This window comes from Pecten maximus, unplaced genomic scaffold, assembly GCF_902652985.1.
Source record: "Pecten maximus unplaced genomic scaffold, xPecMax1.1, whole genome shotgun sequence".
Taxonomy (NCBI): domain Eukaryota; kingdom Metazoa; phylum Mollusca; class Bivalvia; order Pectinida; family Pectinidae; genus Pecten; species Pecten maximus.
Genome location: NW_022982368.1, coordinates 1 through 20,074, shown reverse-complemented (window position 1 = coordinate 20,074; position 20,074 = coordinate 1). Strand labels below are relative to the sequence as shown.

Genomic DNA, 20,074 nt, shown 5'->3' with positions numbered 1-20,074 from the left:
CATGTTAATTTAGGTAATACATTACTTTAGGAACCATGAGCCTATCCTTACTCTGTTTTTATCTGCCGACAGGTATGACGGACGGGGTCACTTGTTTGACCTTTCAGCATTTGATGCCAGCAATGTTAGAGACACCGATCAAACTCTCACTGAAGATGAAGAACATATGGAGAAGTTGTGCGATGAAGAGCGTTATCTGGAGCTGCGTACAGATATGGCCGAGAAGACCATGTATGAAGGTAATTGATGTGTCCCCTTTTCCAATTGCAGTGATTTTCTTACTCTTATTATGCAGGGGCCTGCGGTTTTTCGATTGGGAAAACATGGCCGGGGTTTGTAATATTGCGGGAAAAAAAACCCACTTTTTTCCAAGCTCAAAAATAACCATCAAGTCTATATACAAATGTACTTGATATGCATAATTTAGCTATCGTCAGTGGAGACTAGTAGAATTATAACATTGGCTTGTTAAAACATTATGTAAAATATATTATGATCACAATTTTTTCATATTAATTAACATACAGGAAAATGACAATTTCTGGTTGGGAAAAATGTGAACTAAAAATTGGAAAAATAAAGCAAAATTTATCTAGGGGAAGGGGCCTGTATTCGGCCCCAAATGCACCCAAAGAAAAAAACACTGAAATGAGTCTAGTGTGTGAGATTGAACAATTTAAAAATATAAAACAGAAAAAAACACCAATAGAGAGCTTGGACATCAAATACTGTTTATTTTCTCTTACCCCCTGGCACACTGATCCTGTTTTTGTTTCTTGACATCCTTTTAACAAGATGATTATCTTCTATGGCTATTCATTTAATCCCCACTTTATACTATGTATAAATGGTGAGGGGCCGCAATGGCCGAGTGGTTAAGGTGTCCCGACACTTTAATACTAGCCCTCCACCTCTGGGTTGCGAGTTCGAAACCTACGTGGGGCAGTTGCCAGGTACTGACCGTAGGCCGGTGGTTTTTCTCCGGGTACTCCGGCTTTCCTCCACCTCCAAAACCTGGCACGTCCTTAAATGACCCTGGCTGTTAACACTAGGGATTAGAAATGTGTAATTTTCCTCGCCCCTGATAGATTTTGAACACATTCCACTAAAAATCACACAAGGTTTTTGTTATTCACACACGTTCGCTAAAAATCACACAAATTTTCATAATTCACATAGGTTCCCTAAAAATCACACAACGTCAGTAAACATCACAGTGGCCCGATAAAATTCACACAGATCATGGCACGGCTGTGTACCATGCATGCATTCGGCACACCTGAGCAGGGCATCCATAAACCCGAGACCTCGGTTCAATGACGCAGCAAAATTTAATTTGACGCACGATTTTTGCATGCCGTGCTTCACATTTTGACCACCACTGTAATTAGTCTATCTGTTGTCCAATACCCAGGCTCAACAAAGGGTTTATTTGCTATGGTCAGTGACACTAATTAGTAGAATTCCCCTAGGGGTCAATTAAAACAGCCACTCAACTGTGACTAATCCAACTGCCGCTGCCGATTGCCATGGGGCACAGGTGAAGTATACACTGTACCTACCTGTAGGCCTAGCGGCCGATCTGCTCTTTGTTCTAAGCAATCACATTTTAATAATTTAAATAAGTAAGCTATAGTAGATTCCGATCCCAACAAATAAATGTAACATATGTTTGTGTTAACTTTAAATCATGTATACACAAGAATGAGATCGTAAGTAGGCCTAGTTTGCAGCATGCCAAAACAGGCGGCAGCCATTTTGTTGTTAACCTGAATAACCTTACATGTGCATGACCTCTGCAGTGCATTTGGCAGGATGGGAAGCGTAAATCATTCCTGTTACATTTTGGCGGCAAATATGAAAACAGGATTAGCATATACAAATAAAACCCCTAGAGGCTGAGCAGATTAAAAATAAAAAAAAATAAAAAGATGCTTTTACAAATTATGCTGAACCCATGTAAGACATTTAATCACAATTTCAGGAAGAAAACTGTGATACAAGTTTTATTTGTTAAAAGGTTTACAAAAAATCTATTTCAGTAATAATTCAAATAAAACAAAAAATAATTAAGTTTTAATTGTACTTTATTCACCAAAAAATATATAATTAAAAGAAAAGTTTCATTTTTTTAAATACTTTTATTCATCTATAAAAACAAATACTAGTTACGTGATGGTAAGTATATTTGTTGATTAAAAATATGTGCTTGTGTCAGAATTATTAAACATCTCACCAAAATATTTAATGGCGTTTGTTATTATTATTATTTGTTATTATTTTTTATTATTATTTTCCCATTGAAGACATGGATGCGAAGAAAATGTCTATTATAGTTACGTATTGCAGTTCCGTATAGGTAAGTGGATTTGTGGCTTCAATGAAACGTGTTAACTCAAAATCATAATATTGACCATCTATTGAAACATACATACATGTACCATATAATTATTAAACGTTTCACGCAAAGATGTAACAGTGTTTGTTTTCTATTACCATAGAAAAATTACATTTGCTGCAGCGACGTATCGGTAAGTGGCAGCCACGTCACGGGTGAGCGCGTTCACCTGTGTGTAATCACGCGTGTAGCGAGAATGTGACCTTGACGATCGGCAAGTAAACTTGTGAACACACTGTGATCTGGCTGAATCAAAGCTCTGACAATTAAATGTGTATCAACTGATTTATGATAGTTTTTCGTTTTCATTTCTTTTCACGTTGATGGGACATTGATGTGTTGATTGATAGATTAAAAGTATCCTGTAGAACAATATGAATCCCCTGTGACAGATAGGCCTACATACCACGGAATTATTAAATGTCGCTCGCAAAGTTGTGTTATGGTGTTTCTTTATATTTTTACTGGAGATAACTGTTCGTGATCGGCATGTGTCGGGACACACGCACACAGATCGTGAGCATCAAAACTGTTGCGTACGAAATGACAGGAATCTAGTTTTGTACGTTACATCTTGCTTAAGTTGTAATTACTGGATTATCCTATTTGTTTTGCACGACTATCCGCGCAGTCTTTGATGACCTTTCATCTTCAGTAGATGGAACATTGTTCCTTACTCTGAAGTTGCTAGTCGATTTTAGCCCTGCTAATATTTGAGCTCAGGAAAAATTGATCGACCGTACACGTGCTGATTTTGTATCAAAGGTGAAGGCCGCGGTCAGTGTTTATCGGCTGCATGATCATGCATTCCCACGATCTTTTAAACAGGGTAAAAACATCCCGCATATCATTGTTACTATTGCATCGTCGTATTCAGAATTTAGGCATATATAAATAAATCAATGACGGACAAGTTGTTTTTCTTTGCATTTTTCGATGAAAGATATGTAATTTATCGTTTACTTTTTCCTCTTTTTTTTGTCGGCGGCCATGTGTATCAAAACAGAACACATATTGGTTTGTAGACTAAAACGTACACATTTTTTTCTTAATTATGTATACCTGAACGTTTTATTTCACCCGTGCACCGGTATAAACAAAGGGATGATGTGCGACCGACAGCCGGGACCTAACAATAGGCTCTGGTAACACCGCTACGGCTGATCGGTCACACTCGGTCAATCAGGCGAGGTCAGCAAATTTTACCTGAGACAGCATGACGCTTCGATGTTCGACACAAAAATGGAAATTTTGGTATAGAGTCTAGTTTAGAAGGGGGAACCACAAAATATATTCAACACAACCGCAGTTTTTGATTCAACAGTGTTTGAATCATTCATGCTTAATTAACTAAGATAAAGAAGGAAAAAATCGGGACCGAACAAAACGTTCGACTCATTCGATGTATTTGATTCAACCGTGTTAGACACAATCGAGTTTGGCTGCTACGATCACTGACTAGATGCTTTTTAATCATATAAGTAGAGGGTCTGAAAATTTTCCGGCGATTTAATTTTCAAGATTAACATTAAGTATTTCTTTGTGACTAAATTTTTTTTTTTTTTGTAGGTACCAAGTCTGAGGTTACAACAATGAAACTGCATACGACACACGCGACAAGACAGAAATGTCTTTGATAAGCAAATGATTATTGTTGTATATATCGGCTCTTTTTTAGCATGCACAGATCACTGGAATCAATATTTGTGTCGTGTGTAAGTAATTTGGTATGTATTTGAATTTAGCCCTTTACATGTGTCAGATATTTCAGTACAGTTTAAATATTTCCTTATGGATGTATATGTGAACGTCTTTCATTTTGTTTTGTTAACATGCTATTCTTTCTTTAGGTCAATGATGTTATGTATCGGAACAAAATCACTGGTAATGTATGACTCAACCTATGGTCTTGAAGAAAAGACAGGTCAATTGTCTTGGCTGGAAGAGCAAGTGTCAGCTGGCAGTCAAGTTCACGTATCATTTTTATAGTCTTTTACATAATCCTACAGAAAATAACAATACATTTTTTTCATTAGGACTTGGTTCAAAAATCATTTGAGAAATATACACACCATTCCATCTTCTTCGTTCTCCTGTTGATCTCGTCACAAGATCGCCTCTGGTGGCGACATTTGTCACTTTTCTTCCAGTACTGTGAAGTAGCAGCATGCTCAACGATAATTCTGTTAATATCTATGAGGTGGTAACTTTTACTTCGTTTCACACGTCATGGGTTGGAAAGTGTCTGTTAGTAACGACGTAGCGAGACGACATCGACTTAACTACACTACCTTATTGTGAACCACTTCTCGTCCAATCGTTTCAGTTTTGGATCTGTGAAAAGCTGAATTAATTCCACATGCACTAATTAGTTTTTGTTGTTTTTTTAAGCAAATTATTTTGAGCAAAACTGAAATTAAATGCTGGATACATTTACATTGCCTGTGATCAAGTTCAATATCAAAGGATTTTGAAAAAAAAAAAAACTACATATATACGTATATATAACATCAATTAGCAGACCTGATATGATTGTCTTAAGTGTAGCAGTAGTGGAAGTCACGCCTTCACGGCTTCAGTGCACAACTACAAAAGAGCACACTAGGTCAGTCTTCAAACCAGTGGTGTCTCCAATCCCTGTCATACAGTTGGCAGTATTCAAGCCTCTCGTGGACCCCGCCGTCCCTCGTGTCTCTGTGCGCTAACGTTTCTGATATCCCCTAAAAAGGGTGGCGGGTGGTTATTTGATAATACGTTTAGATGTATCTGAATTACCCAGTGTAAGGATATCACAGAATTAGATTTTAGTCGTTTAAAAAAATCCACTGACTTCAGATCGGCAGGTTGATAGCTTGGCATACTGAGATATTTTGAATCCATTTTTTGTTGATGATTCTTCGTATTTCTGAATGATATAAATGTAATTGAATGGAATGAATAATAACCCTACCTATGTTGTAAGACGACATGGCTATTTTAAGGCTTAATAACATCAGATCAGAGGGACTAGACGAGTTGCCATATGATCCAGAATGAAAACTCTATCTCAGTGTCCGAAAAACCATTTAGTACTCTAAACTTTATTTATTTTACAACAATCAAGAAACATGTTATTGCCACCCAAACTCGATCACTTACACTTCGAATTACATGTATATGCTTTATAAGTATCGGAGCCTTTGTTTAATTTCTCATTCATAGGAACGTGTCAAAATCCTGTGTCCTATTTGTGAGTTTGGATTCCGTGCCAGTGTCAGTTATATAGTCTTATATTAGCTTGTAGCCATACAGAGTGGTTTGTATAAATGACATGTATCGGGCGTCTGACGTTGAAAGACGGATTTGTATTTTGTAGCATTATACATTGTAATCTACCAGTATATAAAATTATCCCTATACTCCCGTGATGTCTTGTCTATTTCAAGTCAAGATCATTACAGTCGACTTCTCTTATATATTATATACATGGAACGTCTAATCACAATAAATTACAAATTCGAAGAGGCTTATATAATAGTCTTAAGCTAAGAATCGTTCAGTTACCAACAAAGGTAAGGTGATTTGACGTATGTGGTTTCCAATGGAAAGGCTCTGGTGATCGAACGAGTAAGGTTATTTGAATAGGCCAGAGTATCAAACAGACTTTATTGTCTAAGATTGATCAGTATTAGAATTTATGTACTTATGTACAAAGTCCATCTGTAAGGAAGGGACTGACAGTACAGTACATTTTAAGAGTGTATGGTGATTTGAGATATCCATCACATCCGGAAATGTAAATAAAAATGTGCAAAAAAAAAAAAAAAACTCATTTGTATGTCATTTTTCCGTGTATGTAGATTATTATATTGAAGTAATTAGGTGCGTCCAATCATAGCTATGACGACCCCTGTTTTAATATCACTGTCTTGAGCTACTAATACTCTTGTATTTTGTCATGAAAATGATGGTTGTCTTTGATTTTTAGTTCTTATCACATTTAAATTGCGTCTATATTTGATCTGGTCTAATGAATGATGAAGAGGCTTATCTAATAGCCGTAAGCTAAGACCCGTTCAGTTACCAACTAAGGGTGTGTTCCCTGAACGCCTACATATTTAGAACAATAGGCAGAGACATCAAAGGGAGGGTAATTATAGTCTGTTCTGTATTTACCAAGATATTTTACCTGTAGAAATCATTTGACAACTAAAGGAAACCAAAACACAAGCATATCAATTTGAAAAATTCTATAATATAGTATTAATCACATTGATATTGATAAGTTATACAAAAAGTAAGAACATTAGAATTCTGCAAGTTAATATATCTTTTCATAATTTGAAAACAACATTATCAGAATCTTTATTATAAATTGAGAACTACAATTAAACACGTTAATGTAAATTTACACATTTTGATAGGAATAACATCATTATAATCTTAATTATATAGAGCACTAGAAATGTATATGTATGCTAATTTAAAGATACACAGTTTGAAATATCAGTATTATAATCATAGAATATTACGTGTTAATATAATATCACATATTTTGATAGGACTTTTAGAATCTTAATTTATGTTTATATCATATAATGTTATACAACGGACAAAATTGAAATCAATGAATATACACAGAAAACTGTAACAGGCATGCAAATACATGTATACATGTACACAGTTGGAACAAATCTACAGATCTTTATTATCACAGTGTAGTAAAATACAAATAGGATAAAGCACTGTCCATGTTACATCAGTACAACCTTGTCCGTGTTACATCAGTACAACCCTGTCCATGTTACATCAGTACAACCTTGTCCATGTTACATCAGTACAACCTTGTCCATGTTACATCAGTACAACCTTGTCCATGTTACATCAGTACAACCTTGTCCGTGTTACATCAGTACAACCTTGTCCATGTTACATCAGTACAACCTTGTCCATGTTACATCAGTACAACAGCTGCGCGGCGAACCAGTCTCCTATAGTGTCGTCGTGTCATGGGGTGAAATGGAAAAGCATCCCTTGATGTTGGTCCCCGGGAAGACGGTGAAGAGTCTGTCCCGATGTTGATGGTGTACATCTGTCTCATAACCTATTCCTAATAAAGTTAAAGTCTAACTGAGTATTAGCCAAAGATGGTAATAACGGTATGAGTACAAACAGTGGAATGATAGTCCTGATGATAATTTTGAAGTTGATATAGATACATACATGTACATGTAGCTTCGGTTTTAATATCCAAGTGTCACGCCATCCGTAGCCTGGGTTACATTAACACAGCTCATCATTTTTACTGATCTCAGTAAAGTGAGCGGTTTTTACTTAACAACATCATTATCTTCAGTTATCATATATCAGGTATCAGAGAGGCGTTCAAATGAGAAAAAAGAACATTTTGATTATAACTTGTATTAAGGAAAAAAGCAAAGTATTTGATATAATTTTTAGTTTGATGAAATTGATAGAATTATCAAAAGGTATTTTATGATATCAATTTCATTGAATTATTAATAAATATTAATTTCAATGAATTATCAATAAATATCAATTTCAACGAATCATTTATAAATACTAATTTGTTAATTATTGATATTTAATAATTTGATCATTATTAAATTGTTTAAATAAGTATTGACAATTATCATGTGCATAGTTAATTCCAATATATTGTATTTTCGTGCAGTATATTCATTGAATATTGACATTTGATTTTGATGAGAAATTCAATGAAAATTACAGGTAACATACACAGGTAAAACACAGGTAACAAAAGTGACTTCACCAGAACAGACTATAATTACTGTACAAACATAGTCAGTAGGGTGTTATTTCAAAATGTAGGCGTTCAGGGAATCAGCCCAACTAAGGTAAGGTGATTTGACTTGTATGGTTTCTACTAGAAGGTGTGAAAATTTACCTGTGCTGATGACATTGGTCCTCTCGGCCTTGGTCCCTCAGTCGATGATTGGGGATGAAATTGTCCAGATTTCCACTTACCTCGAAGTTCATAAGAATATTTCAGGACGAAACAAACCTCATAATAAACAGGACTATGTTTTTCATGAGAAAATTCAGCATGATGCTAATATTCGTAGCATAAATATGAAGTGGAATTTAAAGAAATACCCCGGAAAACTTGGTATGAATATTATTGACATTTCAGTTGCATGGAGCAGTATACTCGACTCCTTCCACATACTTTCAGAGCTGGGTACAGGTATTTTTGCATGTGTTTAAAATCATTAATTGTATGCAGAAAGTGTTACTATATTCTACACATGTAAAAAGGCATAATTATTGCAGAACATGAATCCCGGAAACTTCCTTTTACAAATGAACATTTTTTTACGTATTTTGCAATTGTTTCGTAATAAATTTTGCAAATAACCATAAACCTCGGACAGTTCGAATCGGCGGACAGTTCTAAAACGTTTTTTTTTTTTTTCAAATACAAACAACATTTTTCTATATATTGATAGTTCGAACATTAATCGTTTATATTTAATCCATTTCCCCCCCGACAAACTCCATTGAAAGCTCGCAGGGAACGGCAACGAGAAAAGGAAAACTGCATAGACTTTGACCAACAGACACGTTTTAAGGATAATGGGTCATATGCGTGATGATTGCAGTACGTCTTGCAGAAAAAACATGAGTTGATGTCACGGATTTTAGCAAGTTTTCAATTTTTTTTTAAATGTGTAAAAGCAACTTTTAGACCCCCAAAATGTATTTGTAACACGCGATCAGTACGACGCTGAAAGTCAAACTAAAAAAATCGTACGTGTATTGTCATATACGATGTTCTCTTAACATTTTTATTGTTTAATTACGAACAAACCTCCATTCATTATTGTCAATCAAGGCGTTATCTGTACACCTGTGCCCCTCACACTAGATAGGACAGGCCCCGCGGGGTGTCCCGGTAAAGTTGAAAGGATCGGTCGCCCGGTCGTCCCAATGTAGCAGCGAGTAATTTTGAGTGTCAAATAAGCTTGCTAGATATTGGAACTGATTAATAACTTTTTAAACGAAAAATAATACTTGAAATAACATGAATTTTTTAAAACATATCATTTCAATATTTTTACAACATACATTATATATGACTTACAAATTCATGTTTTAAATTCACATTATTTTTAGATGTCTTTTTAGTAATTGGATGAACCAGAGACATACATACTAAATAAGTATAAAGTATAAAGGTCTCTTAATGAACATAGATAGATTTGATAATACTTTAATATTGCATAATGATAATAATTCTTTAATTTATGATTAGATGGGTTACATGTGAACTAGGCATATACTTTTTACGAATTTGACTGACGTATATATTTGAACATAAAAATAAATCATGAAACTCGCATCCAACCCCAGTAAAACATAGCGGACAAATTCCATTTTCACGAGACGTTTCGGTCCATCGCCCTGTCTCGAATGAAAAAAAAATTTTATTGGCAACATGCACCATTAAAGATGAGCCCGCCCAACCCGTAAAAATCCACTACCATTTTCAGTATCTGAAGTAAAATATACATACAGTAAAAAATATACTTTAACTACAATAAATGAAGAAATAAACAATAAAGATCAGATCACATTTTCGTCGCAGATAACCTCAAATTCGTACCCCTCATTGAATCAGTCAGGATGTAACCTGCAAAATAAATAAATCACGTTATGTACACTTATGACACTGTTATATATTATAGCAGCCAGATTGTTGAGCACACAAAAATATCAATTAAGTTTGAGTTGTAGTTAAGCACCAAATATAACGCAAGACGACCATTATTTTTTTTTATTGTCTGAAGTTCTGCGGACACAGCGCCATCTACTGAAGGTGAAAGGTCATCAAGGACGACACGGATAGTCCGTGCCCGTGTCGTCGTGATTAGTCTACTAATACACACAAAAAAGTCAAATATGATTTTCCAGTATAAGGCCCACAATTCAGCAAGATATAACGTACAAAACTACTCCCAACAATGTTAGAGGTTTTACACGGCGAGATACTTTTGACAGGCGCCGTGTAACAGTCGGCAAAATAATATCCGATAGAAAAAGAGCCGACCAGCGGCCTCTTATGTTTTAGGAGTAGTACAAAACTAGATCTGCCAAGATTCATGTGTCACTTCGTACGTAACAAATTTGGTGCTTTCGATCTGTGTACGTGTGTCCCGACACATGCCGATCACGAACAGTTATCTCCAGTAAAAATACTGTATAAAGAAACAACATAACACAACTTTGCGAGAGACATTTAATAATTCCGTGGTATTGTTCTACAGGATACTTTTAATCTATTAATCAACACATCAATGTCCCCGGCTAAACGTGAAAAAAAAAAGAAAACAAACACTACCATAAATCAGTTGATACACATTTAATTGTCAGAGCTTTGATTCAGCCAGATCACAGTGTTCACAAGTTTACTTGCCGATCGTCAAGGTCACATTCTCGCTACACGCGTGATTACACACAGGCGAACGCGCTCACCCGTGACGTGGCTGCCACTTACCGATACGTCGCTGAGAGCAAATGTAATTTTTCTATGGTAATAGAAAACAAACACTGTTACATCTTTGCGTGAAACGTTTAATAATTATATGGTACATGTATGTATGTTTCAATAGATGGTCAATATTATGATTTTGAGTTAACACGTTTCATTGAAGCCACAAATCCACTTACCTATACGGAACTGCAATACGTAACTATAATAGACATTTTCTTCGCATCCATGTCTTCAATGGGAAAATAATAATAAAAAATAATAACAAATAATAATAATAACAAACGCCATTAAATATTTTGGTGAGATGTTTAATAATTCTGACACAAGCACATATTTTTAATCAACAAATATACTTACCATCACGTAAATAGTACGTAGATTTTCTTAATTCTCAGATCTATGGAAACGAAAAGAAACACAATAAACAGTTAATTGTATATTTAATCATCTGTTTATTTTGTACACAGCTGATTGGCAGTTACAATAGGTCTGTATAGCTAATTAATCTGCCGAGGTCAGGGCACCAGAAGGATTAAAATCTCAAGAGTCAGCGACTCTCAGCTATGAAATCCTGAGAGTCAAAATATGAAATTGTAAACTTAACGGTTATTGGTTTCCAAATGTAAACAGATAAATGTGTCATTTTTTAAATTATAATCAAATTGAATAATTTCAAAAAAATTAAGTTCATTTTAATTTATTTTCCAATATTTGTTTTTATAGATAAATTAAAGTATTTAAAAAAATGAAACTTTTCTTTTAATTATATATTTTTTGGTGAATAAAGTACAATTAAAACTTAATTATTTTTTGTTTTATTTGAATTATTACTGAAATAGATTTTTTGTAAACCTTTTAACAAATAAAACTTGTATCACAGTTTTCTTCCTGAAATTGTGATTAAATGGGTTACATGGGTTAAGCATAATTTGTAAAAGCATCTTTTAATTTTTTTATTTTTAATCTGCTCAGCCTCTAGGGGTTTTATTTGTATATGCTAATCCTGTTTTCATATTTGCCGCCAAAATGTAACAGGAATGATTTACGCTTCCCATCCTGTCAAATGCACTACAGAGGTCATGCACATGTAAGGTTATTCAGGTTAACAACAAAATGGCTGCCGCCTGTTTTGGCATGCTGCAAACTAGGCCTACTTACGATCTCATTCTTGTGTATACATGATTTAAAGTTAACACAAACATATGTTACATTTATTTGTTGGGGTCGGATTCTACTATAGCTTACTTATTTAAATTATTAAAATGTGATTGCTTAGAACAAAGAGCAGATCGGCCGCTAGGCCTACAGCCAGGTAGGTACAGTGTATTCTTCACCTGTGCCCCATGGCAATCGGCAGCGGCATTTGGATTAGTCACAGTTGAGTGGCTGTTTTAATTGACCCCTAGGGGAATTCTACTAATTAGTGTCACTGACCATAGCAAATAAACCCTTTGTTGAGTCTGGGTATTGGACAACAGATAGACTAATTACAGTGGTGGTCAAAATGTGAAGCACGGCATGCAAAAATCGTGCGTCAAATTAAATTTTGCTGCGTCATTGAACCGAGGTCTCGGGTTTATGGTGCCCTGCTCAGGTGTGCCGAATGCATGCATGGTACACAGCCGTGCCATGATCTGTGTGAATTTTACCGGGCCACTGTGATGTTTACCGACGTTGTGTGATTTTTAGGGAACCTATGTGAATTATGAAAATTTGTGTGATTTTTAGCGAACGTGTGTGAATAACAAAAACCTTGTGTGATTTTTAGTGGAATGTGTTCAAAATCTACACTGGGGCGAGGAAAATTACACATTTCTAATCCCTAGTGTAATAGGACGTTAAACAAAAATAAAAAATAAACTAAACACTGATCCTAATTTATTGTGCCTTCCCTTGACCGCAAAAGTCCTTTTTGCTGCAATTTTCAATAAAGCATTAGTATGGTTAACTCCCAAAATTTTTCAAGTATGTTACAAAAAGCAATTAATTGGTTTGGCCTTAGAGTCATTGGTAATTTATTTCTTTTACAGAGGAGGAGTGGAAGCGTTACTACCTGTCCCTTTCTGAAGGTTACAATGCGGTCGGCTTCAGCTATGACTACGCTCAACAGATGGCAGCTGAGCAACACCCACAGGTCAAAATAGGTAACACTGATGAAAAATGTAGATAATGCAAAGACAATTCATCAAGGTGTAATAAATAATGAGAAAGCAAAAACTTCCAGCAAGAAAACCATCTTTCAAATACATTTTGGTATGTTCATTTAAGACATCTGGATACTTTTCTTTCACATGAATACCAACACACACTAAAAATTATATCCAGCAATGATTTGAATAGGTTATGTTATGCTATCACATTTTGTTTAAACAGAAGCTGTGGAAGATAAACCATTTGTTGCTCCCGAGGAGTTGCATGTTCCACCTGAAGTCGTTGTGGTAAGCACAAGTATTTCATGATTTAAAGTTTGAATTATGTTTTAAACATAAATCTGTATAATTTATAAATTTTGGTAGTTGTTGTTTTAGCAATATGTTTTGCTTTTAGAATAAATTCATAAATTTTGTATTAAACCTAAAATCAGTATAGAAAAAGCTAATCTACATGATGTTTTAGTCAATGGTTTATATCATTGTGTAAAGTTATATTTTGCAGCAGACACTATATCATGTATTTTAATTTTGTTGGAATATATATATTACTGGAATTAATATTTAAAGTAATTTCTATTAACTTGTTCCTTCAGCATTACTACTTACAATCAAACACTCAACACTGATGTCAAAACAAATTTCAATCTTTTTTCAAATTTCATTTTTAGCTCACCTGCCCGAAGGGCAAGTGAGCTTATGCCGTGGCGCGGCGTCCGTCGTCCGTCCGGCGTCAACTTTCCATTCAAGCAACTTCTTCTCAATAACCAAAAGGCCTAGAGACCTAATATTGGGCCTGTAGCATGCTGGGGTGAAGGGCTACCAAGTTTGTTCAAATGAATGACCTTGACCTTCATTCAAGGTCACAGGAGTCAAAAAGGCTAAAATTTTCAAACAACTTCTTCTCAACAACCAACAGTCCCAGGGAGTTGATATTGGGTCTGTAGCATGCTGGGGTAAAGGGCTACCAAGTTTGTTCAAATGAATGACCTTGACTTTCATTCAAGGTCACAGGAGTCAAAAAGGCTAAAAAAAAATTAGACGACTTCTTCTAAATAGCCAAAAGACCCAGGGACTTGATATTGGGTCTGTAGCATGCTGGGGTGAAGGGCTACCAAGTTTGTTCAAATGAATGACCTTGACCTTCATTCAAGGTCACAGGAGTCAAAAAGGCTAAAATCTTTAAACGACTTCTTCTCAATAGCCAAGAGTCCCAGGGACTTGATATTGGGTCTGTAGCATGCTGGGGTGAAGGGCTACCAAGTTTGTTCAAATGAATGACCTTGACTTTCATTCAAGGTCACAGGAGTCAAAAAGGCTAAAATCTTTAAACGACTTCTTCTCAATAACCAAGAGTCCCAGGGAGTTGATATTGGGTCTGCAGCATGCTCGGGTGAAGGGCTACCAAGTTTGTTCAAATGAATGACCTTGACTTTCATTCAAGGTCACAGGGGTCAAAAAGGCTAAAATCTTTAAACGACTTCTTCTCAATAACCAAGAGTCCCAGGGAGTTGATATTGGGTCTGTAGCATGCTAGGGTGAAGGGCTACCAAGTTTGTTCAAATGAATGACCTTGACCGTCATTCAAGGTCACAGGAGTCAAAAAGGCTAAAATCTTTAAACGACTTCTTCTCAATAACCAAGAGTCCCAGAGGCCTAATATTTGGCCTGTAGCATGCTGGGGTGAAGGGCTCCCAAGTTTGTTCAAATGAATGACCTCGACTTTCATTCAAGGTCACAGGAGTCAAAAAGGCTAAAATCTTTAAACGACTTCTTCTCAATAACCAAGAGTCCCAGGGAGTTGATATTGGGTCTGTAGCATGCTGCGGTAAAGGGCTACCAATTTTGTTCAAATGAATGGCCTTGACCTTCATTCAAGGTCACAGGGGCCAAAAAGGCTAAAATCTTTAAACGACTTCTTCTCGATAACCAACAGTCCCAGAGACCTAATATTTGGCCTGTAGCATGCTGGGGTAAAGAGCTACCAAGTTTGTTCAAATGAATGACCTTGACTTTCATTCAAGGTCACAGGAGTCAAAAAGGCTAAAATCTTTAAACGACTTCTTCTCAATAACCAAGAGTCCCAGAGACCTAATATTTGGCCTGTAGCATGCTGGGGTGAAGGGCTACCAAGTTTGTTCAAATGAATGACCTTGACTTTCATTCAAGGTCACAGGAGTCAAAAGGCTAAAATCTTTAAACGACTTCTTCTCAATAACCAAGAGTCCCAGAGAGTTGATATTGGGTCTGTAGCATGCTGGGGTAAAGGGCTACAAAGTTTGTTCAAATGAATGACCTTGACCTTCATTCAAGGTCACAGGGGTCAAAAAGGCTAAAATCTTTAAACAACTTCTTCTCAATAACCAAGAGTCCCAGGGAGTTGATATTGGGTCTGTAGCATGCTGGGGTAAAGGGCTACCAAGTTTGTTCAAATGAATGACCTTGACCTTCATTCAAGGTCACAGGGGTCAAAAAGGCTAAAATCTTTAAACAACTTCTTCTCAATAACCAAGAGTCCCAGGGAGTTGATATTGGGTCTGTAGCATGCTGGGGTAAAGGGCTACCAAATTTGTTCAAATGAATGACCTTGACCTTCATTCAAGGTCACGTCGATCAAGTATGCTTAAATCTTTAAATGACTTTTAGTGAAAAGCCAAAGTGCAGAGAGACATTATATTGGTCCTGTAGCATGCTTTCAAATAAATGCAGGATCCATATATGAAAAGATCACTGCATTGCAGGTGAGCGATTTGGGCCCATTGGGCCCTTGTTTGTTTTGGAAGGTTCATGTCACCGCGTTATCTGTCTGATCCTAGTTAATTCTTTAACTTCAGTATTATCTTAATGAGATCTGTAATGTTTCAGTCTCTTATGTCCACATATATCAGATTTAGAATTGTGGGTTGTGATGTTATGGGCTTGAATAATGTGTTATAAAAACATGTTCTAGTACTTTTGATATCTAAGTGAAGTGAGAGACATTCGGGCAAGATAATTGGCCAGTAACAAGCTAAGATTAATAAGTAAAAATGAAGACCTACTTAATTTAAAACATGTTACAGTTATTGTTTACATTTCTTGCTCTGTTGTGTATCATGTATGCCATTGAAACAATCTTTTTAAGAACGCCGATGTGGCGCAGCAGTATAAGCTGCGAGTATTTCTGGCTAGGCGATTGGGTGCCGTAGATCGTGAGTTCGAGGCCCGATCAGGGCACTCGTCATTTGTGTTGCTAAGTTATATATCTTTATTAGCACAATGTATCATATACACTATGTGTTGGTGATCCGCAGATATAGATTTGAATTTCCTGTCGTAGTTGTACCGAGAGAAATATATATAGCATATTATATATATAATTACTATTTTTCGTACTGCAGCCTGAAACAGAAAAACAGAATGCGATCATAGAGAAGACTGCCAAGTTTATAGCAGAGCACGGAGCTCAGATGGAAATCATTATCAAAACAAAGCAGTCTAATAATTCACAATTTGAGTTCATGCATTTTGAGAATGTACTGAACCCTTATTACAAGCACATGGTGACGATGATCAAGTCTGGAAAGTATCGACCCAAGGCTGAAGAGGTACAGGAGGACCAGGATAGCAGTGAGTAACATATTCTCAGTGACCTCAGTTTTACAGGCTGTGGTGGTGAGTACACTGTCATGTGATTACTTCTTTCCAGACAAATTTTATCGTAAGAGAGTCATAAGATTTCTGAATTTAAGGTTAACCCCCCCCCCCCCCCCCTTTTTTTTTCGGGGTGACAAGTGGCAGCAGTGTCTTACAACATTTCTAGTTTGTAGATATTGTGAATATAAATATGTTGAACACCGAAGATTTTATTATCTGCAATGTAACATCTTACAAGTAAATTTACTCAATGTCTCAGAAAAGACAATTATATATAGCTCACACCTTGACAAGATCTTGCTTTTCCAAGATTGCATACTGGTATATTTTATTGACCAGTTTGTATTGCAATTAATTAACCAATACAATATTACTGCTCAACACTGATTTGACTGATATGTATTATAATTGTAGGCTATGAGGAAGAACAACCAGATGGGTACCTCCATCCCAGCCTGATGATCCAGCGTGCCTCTCCCACCCCTGACCTCAAACCTATTAAGATGCCAGTAGTCAGCATCCATGACACTCCGTATGGACAGCTCATCAAGTCACTCAAACGTTCCAACAAACAGCATGAGAAGGCCAAGTATGTTAACACAGGAGTTCATACTGAGAGCTTGTGACTATTTTATTTGTTGATTTCCTGATAGAATTACAAACATTAATCTTATGACTGCCAATGAAACTGGTTAACTATGCTGCTTTATAAATAAAAGAAAAAAAAAGAGATTTTGATTTGAAATGATGAACTGTGATCTAAGCCATAAAGTTTTACTTGTGTTGCACAGAATTTTGTAAATACCGGTAGTATGGTCTATGATGATAATTCTGTTTGTTAAGCAGTGACAATGCACCTGACCGACAAACTTGTGAAGAAGCGCCGTCCATACAGCCACCTCCACTGCCTCCCTTTATGTCTGCATCAGAGTACAGCCCCTCCAATTCGAGTTTGCCGCTCCCCCCAGGGCTTGAGCCTGTCACTCTCCCGTCCGCGCAGCAGCCCCAGCCCCCTCCCCCAGGGACGGATGTGGGCGGAAACTTCTACCTCAGCCGGGACAGTCCGGCCAGTGAAGACAGTTCTTCAAGGTAATGCTGTTTGTCAACTGAAAACACAAAAGTACACTTAATCCAATGTGGAATTTTATGTTGTTTATCCTCTCCTCTCTGTCTTTTAAACCAAATTTCCTAAAGTGTATCTCCCTATCTTTGAAAATTATATCATGTTCAGACTTTTGTCTAAATTGACCTGTCTTGGTCAACAAGGTTTAATACAAACATGCTTTTTGTTTAATATGTACTTAATTTTGTGTTTGTTTTGGCAGGGAATCCTTTAGTATACCTGGTGCTCCACAAATCGTTCCACCCCCACCTGACCTTCAGCCTGTCATAGACAGAATGGCAATGTATGTTGCCAAAAATGGGGTTGAGTTCGAAATTGTTGTAAAAAGTAAAAACGATCCCAGATTTGCTTTTTTGGAGTCCTACCATGTCCATTACCCTTACTACAACTTCAAGAAAAATATTCATATCACAGTAAGTATGATTCTCTTCTAGAAAAGAGGTAACAGGTCAATATTTTTTTTTTTTTTTTGACGTTTGTGTAAAGTTTTAAAAAGTTGAATTATAAATCTGAAAGGTCAACAAAACATCTGTAAAATATGGACATCTGTCCATTCAAAAGTGTCAACTCTTAGAGGAGTCAAAAAACATACTCATAAGGGGTCGAGTGCATGACCACTAATTTGTCTTTGTTAAAATTTGTTTATACACTGCTTTAAAATGAGTTTAAACAAAAATTCCTGTGCACCAGTTTTGAAATAACATCATTATGTTTTTCATAATTGAAAAGTGATTGAATGTGAGGACTGATTTTACACACATTAGCTTGGCCAGGTATTTCATTTTTGTGTATATTTGACAGGAGACAGCCAAGGAGAAGAGACGCTTAGAAAAGGAACGACCTAAAGGGGTGAGCTTCAGCATCAAAGGCAAGCCTCGCGAACAAGAGAGTACTTCACTGGAAAAAAGTCAGGTGTTTGACAATGATAGCAGTGATGAAGAAAGTAAGTAACCCTCAAGTGTAATAGTAAAGCAAAACACAGTCGTGTATTTTTATGGAGGCGTTTACGCCTGCCATATTACAATCACCTACGAGTTGTGACGTCACAATCTCTCACTTTCATTTTCGTTATATTTCCTTTCACAGTTCATTTTGTAGTTTCTTTCGGTTCATATATGATGTAGTTGAACTATATACAGTCAAACCTCGATGATTCGAACTTCGTTGATTCGAATTTCTCGCTGTATCGAACTTTTTGCTTGGTCCCGAATTTTCTCACTATATAACACTACTAACGAAACTATGTATGATTCGAATTTTTATAAATCGAAGTTTTCGATGTATCGAACTTTTTTCATGACCCGTTAGCTATGATATTATAGGTAATTGACATCTCATGATTCGAACAAAAAATTTACCTGTACTGACCACTGGACAGGTGTTTGTCGTGACCCCTGCGGCAAGATTTCACACCTCTCCCCCAAATGCCCTGACTGACAATAGGGATAACGATAGCGTGTGTTGTCACTCCCAGTCATGGGGTTTATTAATAATCAGACCAAATTGATGGATAAAAAGTGTATTTAGAAGCCATGACATTTAATCACTCCGGTAAAACATTTCGGTAGTCGTCTCTGATAATCTCCGCCGCCATTGAAATCAGCGGTCGGTGAGTAAATTTTCGGAACTGTAAAACAACCGGACCAATTTTAAACACAAACAATTAGCGATGGCTTCACTCATATTCAAAGTGTCACGTTTCAAACTTTTACATAAATATCCAAGTAAATCGATTATTTGTCATTCAATCATGCATTCTCCAACCGATCGGCATTCCGTATTTTATATGCACGTAACGTAAACGCACGTGTCTTTCGCAGAAAAGCCTAACGACTTACGTAAGTGTGCATTGTACTTCTTTTGTTTCATCTGTTAAACGCGATATAAGTGTTTTGTAACCGATACATATTTTGTTTAATTAATAAAATGCTTAGGTATAATTAATGAAAAGAATTTTTATTTTGTTGTGTTCGAGGTATAAATTAAGTAAACTTTTCGATGTGAGCCTGACAGGCGACGATCAACACGAAGACACTGAGGACATGTAACGTTAACAGATATGGCCAGTATCAAGAAAACATCGATCTATTGTCAACCATGAATAATTCGAAGTCCCGCTGTATCGAAGTTTTTCTGTTAGTCCCTTGAACTTCGAAACATCGAAGTTTGACTGTATACATTTATGAAAACTATCAAGACTACAAATAAAGTTCTATTACATGAAAAAAGGTATATTCAGTATAAATTTCTAA

The 20,074-nt window shown here is 36.2% G+C and overlaps 1 protein-coding gene across 1 annotated transcript; it reads left to right on the top strand.

Annotated features, from left to right (window-relative positions):
* Positions 1-8: 8 nt before the first annotated feature.
* Positions 9-18,765, top strand: LOC117320458 (splicing factor, suppressor of white-apricot homolog; the record flags this gene model as incomplete). The annotated part of the gene is made up of 8 exons (XM_033875052.1): positions 9-239; positions 12,944-13,057; positions 13,287-13,351; positions 16,444-16,672; positions 17,114-17,288; positions 17,546-17,788; positions 18,025-18,235; positions 18,624-18,765. Coding segments are annotated over exons 1-8 (1,252 nt in total), but the record flags the coding sequence as incomplete, so codon positions are not given.
* Positions 18,766-20,074: the final 1,309 nt, after the last annotated feature.